Source organism: Dermochelys coriacea, chromosome 2 (assembly GCF_009764565.3).
Source record: "Dermochelys coriacea isolate rDerCor1 chromosome 2, rDerCor1.pri.v4, whole genome shotgun sequence".
NCBI classification, from domain to species: Eukaryota; Metazoa; Chordata; order Testudines; family Dermochelyidae; genus Dermochelys; species Dermochelys coriacea.
In genome coordinates, this window is record NC_050069.1 from 15,506,948 (window position 1) to 15,528,717 (window position 21,770).

At 40.4% G+C, this 21,770-nt stretch overlaps 1 protein-coding gene across 2 annotated transcripts in view; it reads left to right on the forward strand.

The window, feature by feature from the left end:
• ZFAT (zinc finger and AT-hook domain containing) overlaps positions 1 to 4,256 on the forward strand; it is a 152,795-nt gene extending 148,539 nt beyond the window's left edge. For both annotated transcript variants that reach the window (XM_038389444.2, XM_038389445.2), the window contains exon 16: positions 1,999 to 4,256. In XM_038389444.2, the coding sequence (XP_038245372.1) occupies positions 1,999 to 2,238 (240 nt within the window). In that variant the 3' untranslated portion in view covers positions 2,239 to 4,256. The remainder of the gene's footprint in view (positions 1 to 1,998) is intronic.
• Positions 4,257 to 21,770: the final 17,514 nt, after the last annotated feature.

The window sequence follows — 21,770 nt, forward strand, 5'->3', positions numbered from 1 at the left end:
TATACAGACAATGAGCCCCTTCTGGATAATTTAACACCTGAACTTCCTTGTTATTGTTTGACCAAGGGCTTTGTGTAGCTTGCTGAACTGAGTGCAAGTTTAAAGGGGTGTGAATTCAAGTCCTAAGGGATTGTGGGTTTCTAGAAATGGTGTGACCAAAAGGATTTTAATATGGAATAAAAAGTTAAAGGAGAAGTCAGTGTATAAAGAGAAGGGTGAATAGTTAGAAAAACAGTCAAATTAGAAAAGACTGTCAAGAAAACATGATGCATGTAGAACTTCTTCTATCCTTGCCAACCTCTACCACCCAGGATTCATAAGCACGTGCTTCAAATCTTCATTGTAGAGTTTTTCCCCCCAACTAGTGGGGATAAGAGTATTGGCCTTCAAGTGTTTCCTTGAACTTGAGTGTTTAATATTTGACATTTATATAGCAGTGTGATAGAAATGAGAGTTTGAAAAAACATATTGGGTCACCACCTTTCTGCTAATTTAAATAACAAGCCCTTTTTCTAATCTGCTTAATTTTGTAGAGGACATGCTTACTACCTGTCTGACCCTTTCTTTTTCTAAGTTGCTGTTGTTTTGTATATGTTCAATGTTACTATCAGATATGGGGCCAGACTCTATCATCAGAGAAAGAAGAGTCTCCTGACTTTGTGCTATAGTACACAATGGGATACAAGAAAATGATAATGTATCAATCATTTGTTATGTCCTCTTTTATTATGCTTTGTGTATTTGCCTGAAATGCTGTGGACTTTTGCTGTCTATCCTGAGATCTAGCTAAGCTAGCATTATTCCCATTTTTCCATGTTCTTGTTATAAGTAGGGAATTTATAGATATAGTTGGAGATATGAGACTAGCATTCATTGTAGAATATCACTTTGTATAAATTCTGTCAGTTACCTTCGAGTGTGAAATAAATCATTGTTTATCGGGATGGGGGTCATTTCACAAAACGTTTGTTCAGGTTAAATGAAACCGTTTTTATTCAAGCTTGTTTCTAACTTTCTTTTTTTAAAAAAAGACAATCTAAATTAATGACATGGAGCTGTAGACTTGTCATTTATGATCCTGCTTACAAATGAAACTGTCCCTTTATTGAGCACAGCAATATTATCTAGAAAACATTTTTTAAAACCCTGCACTTTTCTTTTATCCAGAAAAATGACAGTTCCAGCCTCTTGCTGCCCCCTGTACTTTTTTTTAAAAAATTGTTACTGTTTGAGAGATTGTGCTTGTTGTAAATGACTGAAGCATCATGACATTCTTTTACTTTCAACTGTGGACTGGAGCACTGTCTTCAGGACTATAAATGAGCTCTGCATGTTGTATGGATCTGGTGGCGAATGAAGATCTGTTCTTGAAATTTAATACGTGCAGTGATATCTCCACTGAATGCATCCGATGAAGTGAGCTGTAGCTCATGAAAGCTTATGCTCAAATAAATTTATTAGTCTCTAAGGTGCCACAAGTACTCCTTTTCTTTTTGTGAATATGTGCAGTGTTACTGATGTGATTTTGTGACTGACTCCCAAACAGAGCTGGTTGACGTACTCTGAATTTTTATTTGTCAATGAATTTTTTGTCAAAAATTGACAAAAAATGAGGTTTTGCAAAAATGTTAAATTTTCAACATTTCTAGTCCCGAGCATTTTGTGTGTAGTATTGTACAGGCTATTCTGATGTACACCATAGATAGAGCATTATGGGACAGATCCTTATTTAAATTATGTCACTGAGAATCATGAATAACTCCAGTGATTTCAATTGAAGTATTCCAGATTTACATGTAAATGTATAACTTAAAGAATTGTGATAAATTCATGTAGTCAAAGGTACTTACTATAAATTTACAGTATATATCTGACAGATTCTTTCAAGAAATACCTGTTTTGGTTTCTAGCTTCATCTAATACAAGTGCTTTGATCACCACAGGACCCTTTATTTATTTTAAAGCTGGAGCTTGTATAAACTCTTTATTTCCTTTTAGGTGAAAGAAGAGGAACAATCAGCCAATCACACTGTAATGATTCAAGAGACTTTGCAGCAGGCATCAGTGGAGCTGGCTGAACAGCATCACCTAGTAGTCTCATCAGATGAAGTGGAGGGAATTGAGACTGTGACAGTATACACACAGGGTGGAGAGGCCTCAGAGTTCATAGTTTATGTGCAGGAAGCTATGCAGCCCGTAGAAGAACAGACAGTGGAACAATCTGTTCAGGAAATCTAGACAAAATATTTGTAGGCAATGGCTACACAGTACTGCTGAAGCCAAACTCTGAATTTTCAATGAAGACTTAAGGAAGGATATGAGCTGGTACAAGCAAAACTTTCAGCTGCTCCCTAGTCCTCTGGTTATTGATCAGGCTGCTGGCCTTTTGCCAATCAGTAACACATTCTATACATTGAGCCTCATATAGGCTGCTGAAAAAATGCTCATGGTTTTTATACTTTCAAGAGGAAATATTCTGACACTTCTAAAAAATTATATCCTGCAAATCCTCAGAAATATAGTTGGTGAGTTAAAAGCCATTTCCCCCTAGGGTAACAAAACAGTATCTGTCATCCTTCAACAAAAGGTAAGCCAGAATGCAAAAGAAAAGTGGACTGATGGAGACTTTGGATAGCTTCCTAGGAAAACTTCCAGGTTTTGGTCTTTTGATACCTGCCTTTAGTTTCATATGCAGTTCAAGAAGATGGTACACCTGAACTCAGCCACATGGATTTAGAGGTCGTTCAACCCTTTTGCTGGGATTTTTTTCAGCACCTTTATCTTTTGAGGGTGTTCTTTTCCCCACTCATGTTTACTCAGCTATGAATTGTCAAAGAAAGAAGTGCATTACGTGAATAGTAGTGTTCCTGTTCTAGATCTGGATGTGAAATTACAGCATACAAGCCTGTGAACCTGCAAACATTTCCACACGTGCTTAACTTTATTCAGGGGAGTAGTCCCCTTCAAGTCAATGGGACTACTCGCATGCATACAGCTAACCATCTGCCTGCGTGTTTGCAGAATCAGGGCCTAAGTAGCTTTAAAAAAACACAGTACACACATGAAAAGCAGTTGTCTGAATTGTTGTCCCTGCTGAATTAGTGCAGATTTGGTGTAATGACTTTTTTTCAGCCACAAATTGGGATTTTTCTTTTCCTTCTTGAGCCTGGTGCATTGTTTCAAGGAATGAAAATTATACTCTTTCAAAGCAACAGAAATCAAATGAGAAATACAAAAATGATTTGATGGTTTGGATTCTTTAAAGTTCTAGATGACTTTAATCGCACATCTGTGCTATGCCTCCCTTTACGTATGGGGGGCATAGCAACAAAGTAGAGCTGTGGCACCTCTAATAATTCTGCACCATATTGTCCTCCCTTTGCTCACATTGAGTAGTGCCTTACTTCTTGAGTAATCCCATTTATTTCAATGGAGACTAATCTTGAGTGAGGGTGGCTGAATATTAGCCTTGATAATTATAAAGAACTCATGTCTGATGGCAGGATACAACTTAATTATTGAACTGTATAAAAAGGCATTAAAAGGGCATAATATATTCTGAAATGTTGGTGAAATGGGAAAATAAACCACTCACACCTTCCAAATATACTAAAAATAAAACTTCTAACAAAATTAGACTCCGATCTTATAAATATATAGGCACATGCTTCACCTTACACATGAATGCTTTCACTGAAGTCAGTGGAACTACTCATATGTAATGCATGTGCTTACGTGTTTGTAGGATTGTGGCCCTGGCAATCAAATTGAAACCCTTGAGCTGTAATCAGAAGAATGTCACAGACTGACACTGGTATATGCATGTAAGATGATGCTTTGGTACTGTGAGGTACTGCCAGCAATATACATTAATTCTGGATGGCAGTGAATTGGTTATGATCTAAATACTTGGATAATAAGAACTATCAGCATCTCCTTGAATAATGACTGTCAAGTACCATACAGTGAAACCAAATCAGTGTGTCAACTCAGTGAAACATTGTTTTGTTTTAAATGGTCGAATAGCCAGTATATGCCATAAAAGATTTTTGTTAATATGTATTAAAATAGACATGTTTGTAAATATACAGCTATGATGGTGTAAAAGAAGTTGTACAAAAAATATGAAGTGTATACTGAAAGAGTTTAAAGATTCTTAGTCACTACCTGTACATAGCTTCAGATTTTCATCTTGGGCCTTGCAGTTATTTCTGATAAAATGTTTTTGTATCTAAGCTATAAAACTATTAATAATGCAGACTTGTCATGTTCCATTTGTCACCGTGCCTCAGTGGGTCACAGCTGAGAATACCAGATTCAGGACAAACTGCTGATAAACAGGGCAGACTCACCCCAAACTGGAGGTTATTTTATCATGAGTTATACCAAGCCAGTAACAAAAGTAAATTTCTGTCTCACCACACTGGTTAACAAGAAGTCAAAAATGCAGTTTCCTTAGGCGTTCTGGGCCCTATTTCACCACCCAAACGCCAGACTTTATGATGAGTAGTTACTGAAAACCAATTTCATCAAAGGGTTCTCCTGATCTCAAGAAATCAGTCACATACCCAGGTTAATATATAACTTGGATCTTACCCAATAATCATGCTGTTGTCAAACCTTTAGTAGCTAAAATCTAAAGGTATATTAATAAAAAGGAGAGTTAAAATGGTTAATAGATCCTATACATACATCAATGGCAATGCTCTTATAGCAGGTTTGTAGCAGTGATGTTATAGACTGCTGGCTTGTAAAGTCTCTGGTAACTTCCAAAAGACTGGAAGATCCTCAGTCAATAGTCCAGTATCCTCCTTTTCGTTGCAAGTCCAGAGAATCAGAGCAGGGAAGAGACAAAAGGGAGTTATTTCAGGGATCTTTTATACCCTTTCCCATGTACCTGGAAATGTACTGGTTCAAAACACAGCTCACCGCCTCTGTTTGTGGACGGTTACTGGCACAAGATGGAGTCCAGGTCATATGAGCATATCACATGTCCTTACATGGCTTGCTGACTCACAGGCGGTAACCATTGGTGCCCTGGAGGCTGAGGCTTTAGCAGGAGGAAGTAGCTGGGCTATGGCCCATTGTGAGAGTGAAGTGTCTTTGATGGGTCCTCAAGCTTGGATATAAACAACCTTGTGGGTGTTACCCCAAGAGCAACCACATATGAGATACAGGTATATAGTCAATATTCATAACTTCAGCTACAGTGGTGATACATGGATTTAAACAGGATAATCTTATTTAGCAAATCATAACAATTCCATTGACACCTTACAGGACATACTTTGTACAAGATTTGTTGCAATTGTCTTACCAGTAGCAATATCATTGATATACATGGTCATATTTCAATCATACAGCATCACACCATTCTTTTGTTTAAATGCGGCTAATTTCTATACGTCTTTTACAAGAAATACTTCCTTTTTGCAGTGAGCTGGAGGGTGCTGCTTTGTGCCGATGGGGTAAAAAGTGTCTGCTCCTGCAAACACTTTTTTATTCCAGCAAGTAATCCTTAGTCAAGGAAGTAGCCACTGAAGTCAGCGTGACCACTTCCTTGAGTTAGAGGTATTCCTAACCTTTCTGGTTGGAAAGCAGCACTTGAATATAGATTCATAGATACTAAGGTCAGAAGGGACCATTCTGATCATCTAGTCCGACCTCCTGCACAGCGCAGGCCACAGAATCTTACCCACCCACTCCTATGAAAAACCTCACCTATGTCTGAGCTATTGAAGTCCTTAAATCATGGTTCAAAGACTTCAAGGAGCAGAGAAGCCTCCCTCAAGTCAACCATGCCCCATGCTACAGAGGAAGGCGAAAAACCTCCAGGGCCTCTCCAATCTGCCCTGGAGGAAAATTCCTTCCCAACCCCAAATATGGCGATCAGCTAAACCCTGAGCATATGGGCAAGATTCACCAGCCAGATACCCAGGAAAGAATTTTCTATAATAACTCAGATCCCATCCATCTAATATCCCATCTCAGGGGATTTGGCCTATTTACCCTGAATATTTAAAGATCAATTACTTACCAAAATCCCATTATCCCATCATACCAATATGGCTGAGTAAGAGAGACAAATGACACACTAAGTTAGTGCCTGCACTTTGCTACTGTCCTGTGTCGTTTGCCTTAAATTATATTAAATTGCAAATGTTCAATGACTGCTTCTGGCTGGGAGTCCAACCCTGACCTTGCCACTGAGGGATGCTCCTTATGATCCACATAACATTTGTTGGAATTTAGACCTAGATGCATTTACAGTAGCTTCTTAATTTCAAGTGGAATAAAAATCCTGCATTTTGGAGCTAGCTGTAGTTGCTGTGGACCCAATCTTGAAAATGCTTACATATGTGCTTCCCTTTAAGGACACAAGTAGTTTCCATTGACTTCATGTTTACAGGACTGGGGTCTGTCTGCTAGACAGTGTAACTGTACCAGCTACATGTGATGCTTGGTTAAACTAAACCTAATGTGTTTTTTTCCTTAAGAAACATCTATCTAACTTTAAATGGAAGTAGCCATGAATTGCTTGGTAACAGTTTAACATAATATAAAAGGAACTGATGCATTTAGTATATGGACTGAGGTAATCAAATTAACGTGTATTGTGGTTTACAATTAAAATTTCTTGTTAATTGCAAATATGACTCTTGCCATTACATGAAGGGCACGTAACACAGCTGCAAAAATATTTTTCTTTTTAAAAATTTTCAACTACTAACTTCATGGCCTGTTTGCCATTAAAACCACATTTGGAGGAGCATCAACATCTTAAATGGTAACAGATTCACACTATTAGCATGAACCCTTTCTGAATTAATTAAACCATTGCTTGCAGTAATATCTGGCTGTGGGAAAAAATGGAAAAACTAATTTGCCATGCATCACTTACAAATTCTCAAGTAAATTATTTTCAAATAGACTTTGCACATCTACTATCCATGACAGATTTTTTTAAAAAATTCTAATATATCACTGTCAGGCAAACCTACAGCAATGTAAAGGTTGAATTGCTTTGTATTAGATAACAGTATTTATACTTCCTGCAGCTGGGGAAGGAAATTACTGTTTATCTTACTAAATATGATTAATTCTACAACACAAAAATAAATGGATAAATATGTGTAAAGGTTACACTATAACCTGAATGCAGCATGGCTAGTGTTTGACTTCTCTTTTCTTTTGTTTTAAAAACATTGTGTCCCAGTGTTTTCTTTACCTAGAATTCCAGTGTTCCTTGTATATATATGAATAGATAATTTGGCCCTGAACTGAAGTTGTTGGAGTTGCATGGGATTTAAGATCAGGAAAGAATTTGACCTATCATAGTATTACACACTGATTTGCACCACATTCTTCCCTCTATAAATTACTGTATATTCTTATTTCTAGAATGTGTAGCATCATCATGGTGCTCTCATGATGTAAGTGCTTCCTTTTTAATGTAAACCATTTTACGTGAAGTGAATGTCTCAAGATTTTTATTATTGAAACGTTATAAAAAGGAAAACAAATGGACAGAATTTCATATATGCAAGGCACCAACTCTGAAAGACCCCAGCTGGGGATCAGGTCCCGAATGTCTTCCACCTGGTTCCCTGAAGCTCAGAAAGGTAAGAATCCACTCCTTTCCCTAGCCAGTTCTTCCTCTATGGTGTCCTAATCATCACTAAACTTTTCAGTGTGGGTTTGTGATAAATGAAGGGATGGGGGGAAGCTCCCTTTTATGGACACCCAGCCAGCAAGTTGCTATAAAAATCCCTCTTAGAAGCTGTTTTCTAATTTCTCTATCTGTAAAGGGTTAAAAAGTCTCACTGCTATGCATAGGTAAAAGGAAGTGAGTGGGCACCTGGCCAAAAGAGCCAGTGGGAAGGGTAGAACTTTTACAAATTGAAAAAAGACTCCCCTATTGTCTGTCTGTCTGTCTGTTCTGGGGAGAGACGGACAGGGCAGCAGTTATGCTGTTCGAAGCTTGGGCCACTTATGAAAAAATCATTAGTATCATACCTAGAAACTACTCATTTAAAACCCTAGATATGTAAGTAGATCAGGAAATGTCTAGGAAGACGTGATTCGGTTTATCCCTTTTATTTCATTATGGCTTGTGGATTCCTCTGTGCTAACCCCAGGTGCTTTTTGTTTTGCTTGTAACCTTTAAACTGGACCTCAAGAAAGCTATTCTTAGTGCTTAATTCTTGTAGTTGCTCTTTTAAAATCTAGCAATAGCCTGAAATCCCAGATGTATTTTCTTTTTTTATTAATAAGATTTTAAGAACAGAATTGGATTTTTGTGTGCTAAGAGATTTGTGCACCTGTTGTTCAATTAGTTTCCTTTTTTTTTCTTTCTCAGCTCTTCCCTGAAGGGGGATGAAAGGGCTTAAGGGTGCCCCAGAGGAAGGAATTTGCAAGTGCTCCTTCCTGAGCTCTCAAATGGGTTCTGCACTTGGGTGATGGCAGCATCTACCAATCCAAGGTCAGAGAAAAGCTGTAACCTTGGGAGTTTAATACAAGCCTGGAGTGGCCAGTATTAATTTTTAGAATCCTTGCTGGGCCCCCACCTTCTGCACTTGAAGTGCCATAGTGGGGAATTAGCCTTGACAGGGTTCAACCCCTTTTATCCCATTATACTTTTTTAATTTGGAAGAGACAAGCAGCTGTAGATCTAACATGGCCATATAGCACCTGATTTCTGCAGATTGCGCCTTCCTCCCTACCAACTCGTAACATTTCTGAACTCCTCCTGTAGTACACTGTTCCCAGGTTTTCTCTTTCCTCTTATATCTGAGGAGATGATGCATCCTCACAGGGCACCATTAAAATACTCAGCATTTACTAACAGTTACCATATATTGGTATCTGAAATTATAATCTCTATGGTTTTTCCCTAGATTAAGGAGGTATCTGTTCTGTGTGGAAATAGTTGGTAAAAGCTGGCCCTTTAGGGCTCCTACTATATGCATGAATTGTATAACTGATCTCCAAGGTTAAAAAACACAGCAAGGGGCTCTGACGACTTGATAAGCACAAGGGTGAAAAATGAGTGGTGAGTAATGTCCTGAGAACCCCAGAAGTATTTTAGGAACGACTGGAAATAAAGCTGCCTTGGTAAATGGATGTGACCCAAGTATGACACCCTCCCCCCCTTACTTTGACAATGCTGAAAATACACTCTCTCTTCCCCCCCCACCCCCCCCCAGGGACACAGGGTTTGCCTCTTCCCAGTGGAAGAGGGTGTGGGGCCTGCCCTCAAACTTGGTGCATTCTAGGGATACGTGAGAAACCACCAGGCCTATCTATGCTGTGTCCTGCACCAACCCTGGGCCCCCCAATCTTGCTTCTGAGCTGCACTACTAGGGACTCCCTTTTGGCTACAGTGGTTTGTGGACCTGCTTTACCTTTCCTGGGAAAGGTGGGTGGGCCAAAAGACTTCTTCCCCCATGTGACTCATGGCCTGTATGAGGAGGGTGTTAAGGGCCACAGATCCATGGGGCTTTTAGGAGCTAGAAAATGCCATCCTGCCACCCAGTGACTAGTTAAGTTGCCAGAACTACAAGCTCAGCACTGACCGAGGACTCCAGTCCTGGGATGTGATAGGTGGAACCCTGGGGATCCTAATTGGGTCCCTGCTTCTATTTAAACCAAGCAGAGGAACAGGAAGGAAGTTGTTTGTGCATCTGGGTTTTTCCTACTTAGGACAGCCTCCCTGCTCCTGCTGCGTGATGATGACCTCCTGGTAACCTGATCCTACCTGCTTCCTGACACCTGCCTTGCTTGTCTCAGACTCTGATTTCCTAGTATCCTGACATCTGACTCATGCTCTGACTACTACACCAGACTGGCCCCATCCCGGTGGTGACTGAGGGCCCCTCCAGGTCACAAAAGGGGAAGGAGATGGCTCATGGGTGGCATGATCTGACCTATCATTCTTAATCAAATACAGTTGTGTTCTTAGGATATAGGCACTTAGAGAGACATTTTTAAAGCCTCAGTTAATTAAAACTACAGAAGTGACAGACTTACTGTTCTGCAAATTTCCTATAGGGAACTAGTTTTTGAAAAAAAAACATGACAGGAAGTTTAACATCTCTCTCAAGTCCTCTATTTCCTAAATCATTATAAAGTCACTTACTAAATGTTAGGAATGGCTGAAAATCCACAAGTCTTATTTTACTAGTGCTACTTAAAATAGGGGCCTGAGCCATAAGTTCTTACGGCAACAAAATAACAACACTTCACTCTCCTATGAATTCTCCCATCTGAGTACCTCCTTGCGAGGAGAATGAAGAATCAGGAAGAATGTAGCCAGATTTTCAGACAGAATCTAAAGCCATAACCTTGCAAAGAGCTAAGCACGTGAGGATAAACAAAAATAGATCTGTGACTAGGGTTTTTTATTTCAAAAGGGCTAACTTTAAAAAATTAAGGAAATTAGTTAGGGAAGTATACTGGACTGAAGAACTTGTGGATCTAAAGGTGGAGGAGGACTGGAATCAAGTCAAAGTTGCAGAAACTATCAGAAACCTGCATACCAAGAAAGGGGGAAAAATTCATAGGCAGGAGTTGTAGACCAAGCTGGATGAGCAAGCATCTCAGAGAGGTGATTAAGAAAAAGCAGAAAGCCTACAAGGAGTGGAAGATAGGAGGGATTAGCAAGGAAAACTACCTTATTGAGGTCAGAACGTGCAGGAATAAAGTGAGAAAGACCAAAAGTCATGTAGAGTTGAATCTTGCAAAGGGAATTAAAAACAATAGTAAAAGGTTTTATAGCCATATATATAAGAACAAAACAAAAGAAGTGGGACCGCTAAACATTGAGGATGGAGTGGAGATTAAGGATAATCTAGGCTTGGCCCAATAGCTAAACAAATACTTTTCCTCAGTCTTTAATAAGGAGTTTAGGGATAATGGTAGGATGACAAATGGGAATGAGTATATGGAGGTAGATATTACCACATCTGAGTAGAAGCCAAACTCAAACAACTTAATGGAACTAAATCGGAGGGCCCAAATAACCTGCTCTCCTTCTTTGAGAAGGTAACAGATTTTTTAGACAAAGGAAACACAGTGGGTCTAATTTACCTCAATTTCAGTAAGGCATTTGATACAGTTCCACATGGGGAATTATTAGCTAAATTGGAAAAGATGGGGATCAATATGAAAATTGAAAGGTGGATAAGGAACTGGTTAAAGGGGAGACTACAATGAGTCATACTGAAAGGTGAACTGTCAGGCTGGAAGGAGGTTACTAGTGGAGTTTTGGGGACAATTTTATTTAATCTTTTTATTTCTGACCTTGGCACAAAAAGTGGGAGTGTGCTAATAAAGTTTGCGATGATACAAAGCTGGGAGGTATTGCCAATACAGAGAAGGACCACGATATCGTACAGAAAGATCTGGATGACCTTGTAAACTGGAGTAATAATAATAGGATGAAATTTAATAGTGAAAAGTGCAAGGTCATGCATTTAGGGATTAATAACAAGAATTTTTGTTATAAACTGGGGACGCATCAGTTGGAAGTAACAGAGGAGGAGAAGGATTTCAGAGTATTGGTTGATCACAGGATGACTATGAGCTGCCAATGTGATGTGGCCGTGAAAAAAGGTAATGCGGTCTTGGGATGCATCAGGCGAGGTATTTCTAGTAGAGATAAGGAGGTGTTAGTACTGTTATACAAGGAACTGGTGAGACCTCATCTGGAATACCGTGTGAAGTTCTGGTCTCCCATGTTTAAGAAGGATGAATTCAAACTGGAACAAGTACAGAGAACGGCTACTAGGATGATCCGAGGAATGGAAAATCTGTCTTATGAAAGGAGACTCAAAGAGTTTGGCTTGTTTAGCCTAACCAAAAGAAGGCTGAGGAGAGATATGATTGCTTTCTATAATATATCGGAGAGATAAATATCAGGGAGGGAGAGGAATTATTTAAGCTCAGTACCGATGTGGACATAAGAACAAATGGATATAAACTGGCCATCAGGAAGTTTAGACTTGAAATTAGAGGAAGGTTTCTAACCATCAGAGGAGTGAAGTTCTGGAACAGCCTTCCAAGGGGAGCAGTGGGGGCAAAAGACATATCTGCCTTCAAGACTAAGCTTGATAAGTTTGTGGAGGGGATGATATGATGGGATAGCCTAATTCTGGCAATCAATTGATCTTCGACTATTAGCGGTAGATGCCCAATGGCCTGTGATGGGATGTTAGATGGGGTGGGATCTGAGTTACTACAGAGAATTCTTTCCTGGGTGTCTGGCTGGTGAGTCTTGCCCACATGCTCAGGGTTTAGCAGGTCACCATATTTGGGGTTGGGAAGGAATTTTCCTCCAGGGCAGATTATCAGAGGCCCTGGAGAGTTTTTACCTTCCTCTGCAGTCACTTGCTGGAGGATTCTCTGCACTTCAAGTCTTTAAACCACGATTTGAAGACTTCAATAGCTCACATAGAGGTTAGGGGTTTGTTACAGGAGTGGGTGGGGGAGATTCTGTGGCCTGCGTTGTGTAGGAGGTCAGACTAGATGATCATAATAGTCCCTTCTGACCTTAAAGTCTATGATTCTATGAAATTATGTTTAAACAGTTTGCAGATTCAGGACCTGCCACACTCCAGAAAGTATCTGAAGGATTTAACCACAGGAGAAATGGGGATTGTTTGTGTAGTTCAAGAAATTGTCAGTTGGAATGAAGGGGTCCAGTTGAGCAATTGAAATATGCTAAGTATCATGTTGGGAAGATCTATTGTATCATGGGATAGTCACCCAATCAGAGAAGCTCCTCTGCTTGCATCATTTTACAAAGTACAGGATAAAGTACAGGAGAACACATGGACCAGTCTTGCACTATCACAGAGATGGGCTAGAGGACCTCCCAGGTCTTTCTTACATCTCTAATTTATATGAGTTTAATAATAAGAAAATGGCAGGGGAAGCAAAATGACAGGACGGGTGATCTATATTCAGAACTGTGCCTACAGAAGATGCTTTTCAAAGTTTGTTCCCTGGCGTATTGATAGGATCTTAAATGAGGGTAAGATTGTCACTTACGTTTTGTTTTTCCTTTTCAAAAATTCATGCAGAACTTGAAGTGAATGAAGCCTGCCAATAATTTAAGAACACAGGAAAATAGGTCAGACAATGTTGTAAATGGCCATTTTACTTTCCATAATAGTTACTTTTTTGGTCTTATTTACAATGGCAAATATGGACAGAGAAGGAAATTGCTTTCTAAGCACTGCACCAAGGTCTGATTTACTTTTAGCAATGCTGTAAATTCTTCTTTAATTCTGGAAATAGCTTTATGAACCTAAGTAAATTCATGGAGACCAAAGGGCCTTTGGTGTTTTGGAAGGAAATCAACCTCTTTCCGTGAATTTATAGAACAGTTATTTTTTTTCTTAAGTTCAAAGAATAATATCCTCTTGAAAATAATGGTTCTTTTTGGGTCCAAACCCAGATGAAGGATGGTATAATTGACACTGGAAGTTTATTTTAAAGCCACATGCAAGATATATATAATAATCTCCTGGAAAGCTGGCAGCAGAAGCATTCCCATCTATAATGCCACCTCTAGATTTGCAGCACAAGACAGGGGACTATTTACTACAATGGCTCATACAGCAGTTGAAATTATTCAAAATCTTCCATGAATATGTTTCTTTTATTTTGATCAGTCTGCACAGCCTTCAAAATGTCATATCAAAGCCCAGCCCAGAACTAGTGTGACAGGTATGGCAAATTTCCTACAATAGCCAGAAAAAATCATCTTGAATTAAGTGCAAGTATTTTAGGAGTTCATTGTGTTAAAAATGAAAATGTTTATCTATTATTGTGGGATTATGTGGACTATCTCCAGGGGGAGGCATAACTAATATGAACCTTGGTAAGTTCTATGAGCTTCAAAGGACTAATTGAAACAATGCAGTGTAGTTGTAGCCTGGTTGGTCCCAGGATGTTAGAGAGGTTTATTAGACCAACTTGTCTCTCTCAACAGAAGTTGGTCCAATAAAAGATATTACCTCACCCACCTTGTCTCTCTAGCTGAAACCATGTGACTTTTTAAAGGTAGGTGAGAGATGTATCCAAGTGTAAACCCTCTGGTTATGCAAGAAGTCAGTCACTTCTTTATACCATTTGCGTCTTTGATCTGTCCTCATGTACCAGATGATCAGCAAACAAGAGGTCCTCATGGCAAGCTTCAAAAGACTATCAGATTCATGGCTGTGCTTGTTCTGAGCCCAGGTGGTTATGACCTTGTAAGTAAGGACAGAAAAAAAACTCTTGATGTGGGGTTTGAAGAACTGCTCACCTGCCAGTGCCCTGGCTGGAGATGCGGTGATCTCTGGTCAGCTTATCAGCATGGGTATAGGTTCTTTTATTGTTTATTTTAACCTTAAGAATAAATGTGCTTGGTAGAAGGGAGCTGTGTGGTCACTTAATTGTGGGCAATTACTATGTGTATAGCCTCTGAGGAAGGAAGGCAAAGCAGGCCTGCTGAGGCCGTCTGACTTGCTGGGGAATTCACAATGTAGGAAGGGACCCTGTGCAGCCTGGAAATACCTGTCACAAGAGGGAGAGATGCAGGTCTCCACCCAAGAAAGATGAAAAGGAGTACTTGTGGCACCTTAGAGACTAACAAATTTATTAGAGCATAAGCTTTCGTGAGCTACAGCTCACTTCATCGGATGCATTTGGTGGAAAAAACCAAGAAAGATGGTGGCTGGGGAGCTGGACACTGAAATGTGAGTGCCCTGTGGATCACAGAGGGAGAATACAGGTGCAGTTGCCCTGAACAGTGACAGCTAGCTTGTAATTTAATTGCTATTCCCTGACTAAGCCAAAATCCAGCTGAACTGCACATTCTACTGATTTATTGGTACAACAGAATGTGCTTGCCACTATCTCAATGCTTTCACATTTCTTAAACATATTTTGTTCCGGTGGCAGCTTAGCTTCTAGGCTGCTCCTTTTCTAAATCACATTTCATTGATAATTCATTTTTCCCAGAAAAAAACCTAGCCATTAGGTTAAAAGATGGAGGATAACTGAAGGATTTGGTCCTGTCTCTAAGACAGTAGATCCTGCCTTGTAAAACAAAAAGATCTAAGATTGGGGGATTGTCATGCTTAAGGATAAGATTTTGTCACGCATATTTTTAGTGAAAATCACAGACAGGTCACAGAAAATAAAGAAATATTCATGGAAGCCCATGAATGGAATATTCATGAAGCCCAAAATGGGGAGCTGTGGGGTCCCCAGACCACCCCTGAGGGTCTGGCTGCAAGCTGCAGGTCATCCCTGCTGCCTGTGGCTCCCAGCTGTGGGACACCTCCGTTACCCCTCTGGCCGCTCACAGCAGCTCCCAGGAGGCCCGGACGCCCGCAGCGGCTCTGAGCTCCCCTGCCTGGGGCGGCTGGGAGCTCAGGGACCTGCAATTCCCAGCCATCACCGGCGATGGGGGGACCCTGCAGCTCCCAGGCGCTGCGGGCTCAGGTCAGAGATCTCTGGAAGTCACAGAATCCTTGACCTCTGTGACAAAATCGTAGCCCTTGTCATGAGTACCAGACCTACAAACAAACACTGTCTTGCCCCTGCTGATGCACAAGGGTAGATGGAATTGTGTCTTAGTTCATGTTACATCACCATCCTGGCAATTTAAGGAAGAAAAACACTTTTTAAAATAAAAAAAACCAATGTCAGCTGAAGAAAGAAGTCACTGACCCTGTGCAAGAAGGAAGTAATACATGCAGTAATTGCCGTGTGCTAGCAGTATGTAAAATTAAACGGATTATGTTACTTCTCAGGAGATTTTGCAGGTTTATTAGAAGATCAGCTCATTAGGTTAAAAGTACCATATGGGGCTGGAGTTGATAAAGCAACTGCATATATAGAAAAGAACTAATTCTGCAGGGTGCTGAGCAACAGCAATACTCTTGAGCAGAGGGTGCTCAACATCTGAGTGGATTGAGTCATGAGCCTTGTGGTCAACATCAGACTTGTCACAGATAGGGAGGACTGTCATCGGGTCAGGGATGCAAGATAAAGCCTTTATAAAGATGTTGAGGAAGTGCAGTAGGGAGCTCAGAATTTGCCTAACAGAGCTGCACTGGTGATTTCTCAGGTATTACCTTATTTGCATAAAATGGAACATTGCTACTGTCCTCATAATGTGATTCAGAAAGACAACAGATACGGCATGTAATACTGCTTTCTGAGCTAACTGGTCATATGCGAACTGACTGTCCTTGTAATAAGAAAAGGAGTACTTGTGGCACCTTAGAGACTAACAAATTTATTTGAGCATAAGCTTTTGTGAGCTACAGCTCACTTCATCCGATGAAGTGAGCTGTAGCTCACAAAAGCTTATGCATAAATAAATTTGTTAGTCTCTAAGGTGCCACAAGTACTCCTTTTCTTTTTGCGAATACAGACTAACATGGCTGCTACTCTGAAATCTGTCTTGTAATGTTTTTCTTTTTGGTGGTGGTTGTAAGCAGCAGCTCAGCACCTAAGAAATCACTCTTGTCAGAGACTGAAGCAGTGATAAATTGCTACTAGTGAAATGCACAAGTTCTAAAAAGAACTGCACCACAACTATCAATACAGCATTTTTCCCATTGTCTAACTGACTATATAGTCTATTAAACAGAACTTCTAAGGCTGTCTCAGGAGTGCCATCTGTTGACTTTCAGGAATATTGCAACCTTAATTGGTTGCTCTTGTTAGTTTTTTGCTTTATTTGAAGGAAGGGGGACTGTAGAATTTAACAGAGGTGGAACCAATATGGTTCTAGTATTGGCCAGCAAGTAGCTGCACCACAGTTAAGGTTGTAAAATGATTTCTGTTTATAACGGAATTTTCAGTCCTCCTGTCAGGGAAATGGATCAGGTTTTGTTTTGAAAACTGTCATTAATATTAGGCATCTAGCTTGAGATGCCTAGGGGTTGATTTTTAGAGGTGGTACCCAGGACTCCCATTTAATTTTCTGCAAATCAAGCTGTAAGTGATACAAAATGGGCACACACAAATTAACGCATCCAAAACCAGTGGACATGTCAACATGTTGGCTCACAACCGCTTTGTGCCTCAGTTTTCCCATTCTTAAAATGGGGATAATAATACTTATTTACATTTGTAAATGCATTGAGATCAATGCATGGAAAGTGTGATATTATAACTTATTATCAAGTGACACATTTTTCAAAAGTCCAGTATATTTATTTAGCTGTTTGGGACATGGACTATCTTGTGTTCTGTGTTTGTACAGAGCCTAGCACAATGGGGTTATGGTCCATGACTGGGGCTCCTAGGTGCTACTACTACTAATAAAAATAATTAGCTTTAGCAGTTTAGCATATCTAGTGTACCTAATTGAAAACTACAAACATAAACCAAATCAAATGTACACAACACTAGCTTCTTTCATCTCTAGCATTAAGTTATTTGAACAATCATCTTATCACTAATTCCTTTTAAACCTGTTATTGCAAAACTGGAACTTTAATTTTTGAAACCACACTAAACTCTTTGAAAATTAAAAAGAATGACTAACAAATAATCAGTTTCCTAATGCTTAAGTGTATTAAGGAAAAGATAACCCAATCTATAATTATTTGTAGATGGGCACAAAGACTTGAAATGTCACTGGCATTTTGAAAGGAAATATTTGCCTTAATGCAAAATCTACTACTCTGTTTTTTTCTAAACTGCATATTAATTACTATCAAACAACTGATATGGTGTGTTCAGGCTAAAGTCATCTTAATTAAGTCAGTTTAATCCTCTGGAAGCTTGCAAAAGTAATTATGCTGCAACTCCATCTAACCCTGTCTAATCAAGATTTCATTTTGTTCATCTGCTGCTCCTGAGCTGGGTGACCTTTCTTCTTGCATACCGGCCACACTAAATAGAATGAGTTTCTTTGTTAGCCAGAAGGAACCTTTACCACTTTGATCAGCTCTTCATAACTGACTGTGAACTCTTATCACCAGGATTAGCCTAGTTAAAATAAATTAATAAAACCCAACAGCACTGACTGTGCCTTGAATTTGACAGCAGGCTTTTACTGAATTGGAAGCAATGAAGGTGCAGGCCATATTTATATGTATTTATGGATATGTTTCTTAGCTTTGACCTATGGGGCCTCACAAAGGCAGAAACGTCTTTGTGCACTGTAATATATCGCTGTGTCTATATTCTGAACAGAATTTGCTGCCATGTGCTCTTGTACATTCCATGATGCTTAATCCCATCCTGTACTGTATCTGAACAGATCTGCCTGATCCAATCTATTTTAATTTGAGCTATGTAATTTAGGTAGCATGGTCTAGTGGATAGGGGACTGGGGTGGGAGTCAGCTAAACTTAGTATAAATCAAGTGGCTGAACCTCTGCTTTGGAGTAAAAGGTTTGAGTTCCATTCCACTTCTGATAATAAAATCCTTAGCTAATCACACTAAATCACTCCCTCCTTGAATCTCTATCTCCATTTGTTCTGAGTCCTTCTTGCAAAATCCTTTCCCAAGACAAACGTCCGTTCGATCCTCAGCCTTTCTGCCATAGCTGCCATTGCAGGTGGCTAGTCTCCTGTCCAAGGATTAATATTTTACTTGCTTATGGGAATGGGGGAGACAGGAACACAAATGGGATGGTGTCATATATTTGCATGGCATCCTTGTAACCCTGGGGGAAACTTACCCATGGCACTGTTGTTAGTAGGTCGCCCAGCCGAGAAGGTGGGATTGTAATATTCTGGTAACCCTCCTTATGAGGAACAGATAAAGTCGATTTGTTTTTCTAAGCAACGAAGATGGATGGATGTTTAGAAAATATGTAACTTCTTAAAGGATGGCAAATTATGAATCTTTCATCCTTGACAGTGAGATCTTTGTGATGGTTTACTGCAGGTTTTGTCTCAATCTTAATATTGTAGCCCATAAAGCTAGCTTTAGCATTATTTTTATTTAGCAGTAATACAAGGAACCTACAGGTTTGTCTCCTGTCAGACGTTCAGCAGTCAACATAAGGAGGCCTATTAACTTTGGCACAGATAAGTGGCCCAATAGTCACCCCAAAGTTTTGGGGAACTGGAATAGAGTGTTGTCAGGGTTCCCTCCCCACCCTGAACTCTAGGGCACAGATGTGGGGACCCACATGAAAGAACCCCTAAGCTTATTTTTACCAGGTTAGGTTAAAAACTTCCCCCAGGCACAAATTTTGTCTTGTCCTTGAACCATATGCTGCCACCACCAAGAGATTTAGACAAAGAACAGGGAAAGGATATTTCCCCAAAATATCCCCCGAAGCCCTTAAACCCCTTTCCTAGGGAGGCTTGAGAATAAACAAAATGAGCACAAACTAGCTTTGGATTTTTAAGACTCCAAAAACCCGGTCAGATTCTTAAAAAACAGACCTTTATTAGAAGAATAAAAAAAGATAAGAGAACAACTTTGTAAGATCAGAATGGAAGATAATCTTACAGGCAGTCAGATTCAAAACATAGAGAATCCCTCTAGGCAAAACCTTAAGTTACAAAAAGACACAAAAACAGGAATACACATTTCCTCCAGCACAGTGAATTTCACAAGCCAAAAAAAAAAAACCCTAATGCATTTTCTAGCTAGATTACTTACTAACTTTACAGGAGTTGGAGGGCTTGCATCCTTGATCTGTTGCCAGCAAAGGTATCACACAGACAGACCAAAGCCTTCCCCCCCTGCCCCCGATTTGAAAGTATCTTGTCCCCTCATTGGTCATTTTTGGTCAGGTGCCAGCCAGGTTACCTGAGCTTCTTAACCCTTTACAGGTAAAAGGACTTTGCCTCTGGTCAGGAGGGATTTTATAGCACTGTATACAGAAAGGTGGTTCCCCTTCCCTTTATATTTATGACAAGTGTGTAAGGGGGAAGTTTATTCATGACACCAGTCAACCATAGGAACTTGAACTAACACCAGTTTTTGGATATTGTAGGATAGAACATTTGAGGATGTCTGAGAAGTGTGCCATGGCAACAAATTGACATATACGATAATAAATTGAGATCATTTAATATACTAACCTAGAGGAGAAGAGCACCCAAACACTAGTAGGGTGATGAAATACAAATAAGGAAGAGGGGAGAAACCCCTACTGAATATGCATTAGACATAGTGATGTCAGCTATTATAAAAGTTCTATCTCAGCCTGTGTACGGGAGGAAAGAGAGATGAGGAAGATGGTGGTTAACATTTCAGGTTGTTCTGCAAGGGATGGTGTACGTATATGGATGTTCAGATGTACATTCTGTAGTATCTCTATCTACCTTGCTGGGTTAGAGTATTTATAACTTTGCTAAATGTATTAATAAACTATTGTAAATACAGACGGGTTCCTAAAGTGTGAGTGATGCAACTCTGCACTTAGGGGTTCACAACTGAACAGCACTTTTAATAATACTGCGACTGATTTTGGGATAAGAACCTGTCAAACCTGAGTGATTACTGGGAATTCTTGAATTGTCAATACAATTAATACATAATCTATATATCAGGTGTGACAAAGCTCTGTCTTTGCCTCCGTGGGTCCTGCATTTCCTAGCGGATTTTGCTAGCCTCATGGGCTCACTGTGACCCTGCATGTAACCCTTCTCTCTCTAGAGACAAGGGTCACAGTCTACTGAGCCATTTTCAACATAAGCCAGCGAGGGAGGTGAGAAGTTATCCTTCCTTGCACAGTCTCTGTTGTCTCCCAGTCTCAGTGATTAATCAGGGGGCAAAGGCCCACCCTCTACTCCAGGCTCCTGCCCAGGGACCCTAATAGTATCAGCTATTGTAGCTGACCTTTTAGAAACGTTACATGTACAATTCCTTGGGCTACTTCCCCCACAGAAGCCCTCACTTCCTAAAGCTCCACTTCACCCTTACCTCGGGGCCTCCTTCCTTGTGCCTGATATGGTGTGTACTACTCAGCCTCTCCAACAGCACAACTTCCTCCCACAACTCCTGACATGAACACCCACCTGACTAACTGGGAGACTTTTAACTAGTTTCAGCCAGCCCCTGATTGGCTTCAGGTGTCCCAATCAACCTAGCCTTCTCCCTGCTTTCTGGAAAGTTCTTAATTGGCCCCAGGTGTCTTAATTGACCTGGAGCAGCTGCCATTTCACTTATCCTGGTACCAGGGATTTGTTTAGCCTGGAGCTAATATATCTATCTGGCCTTGCCCCTTCACATATCTCCTCCTCCACCCCCCTGCTCAATACCATAGAGTTGGGCAACTTGGGATGCCAGGCAGTATGCTCGTGACAGACCATCAGCGTTGCCATAGTGGCATCCAGCCCTGTGCCGTATGCAGAACTGGAATCGTTGGAGGGATAAGAACCACCTGGTGATCCTTGCATTCTTTTCCTTATTCCGCTGTATCTACTGGAGGGGTGCATGGTCCGTCACAAGAGTAAATCTCCGGCCTAAGAGGTAGTAACGCAGTGTCTCCATAGCCCATTTGACAGCAAGGCATTCTCTCTCGACTACTGCATATTTCTGTTCTCTTGGGAGAAGCTTTCTGCTTAGGTAGAGGATCGGGTGTTCCTCTTCTCCCACCATTTGTGACAGAACTGCCCCCAACCCCATCTCGGAAGCATCTGTTTGTAAAATAAATTCCCTGTTAAAGTCCGGGGCTATAAGTACGGGGTCATTACAGAGGGCCGTCCACAGGTCTGTAAATGCCCCCTCTGCTGCGTCGGTCCACTTTACCATGTCTGGACCTCGGGCCTTCACCATGTCCATTAGGGAC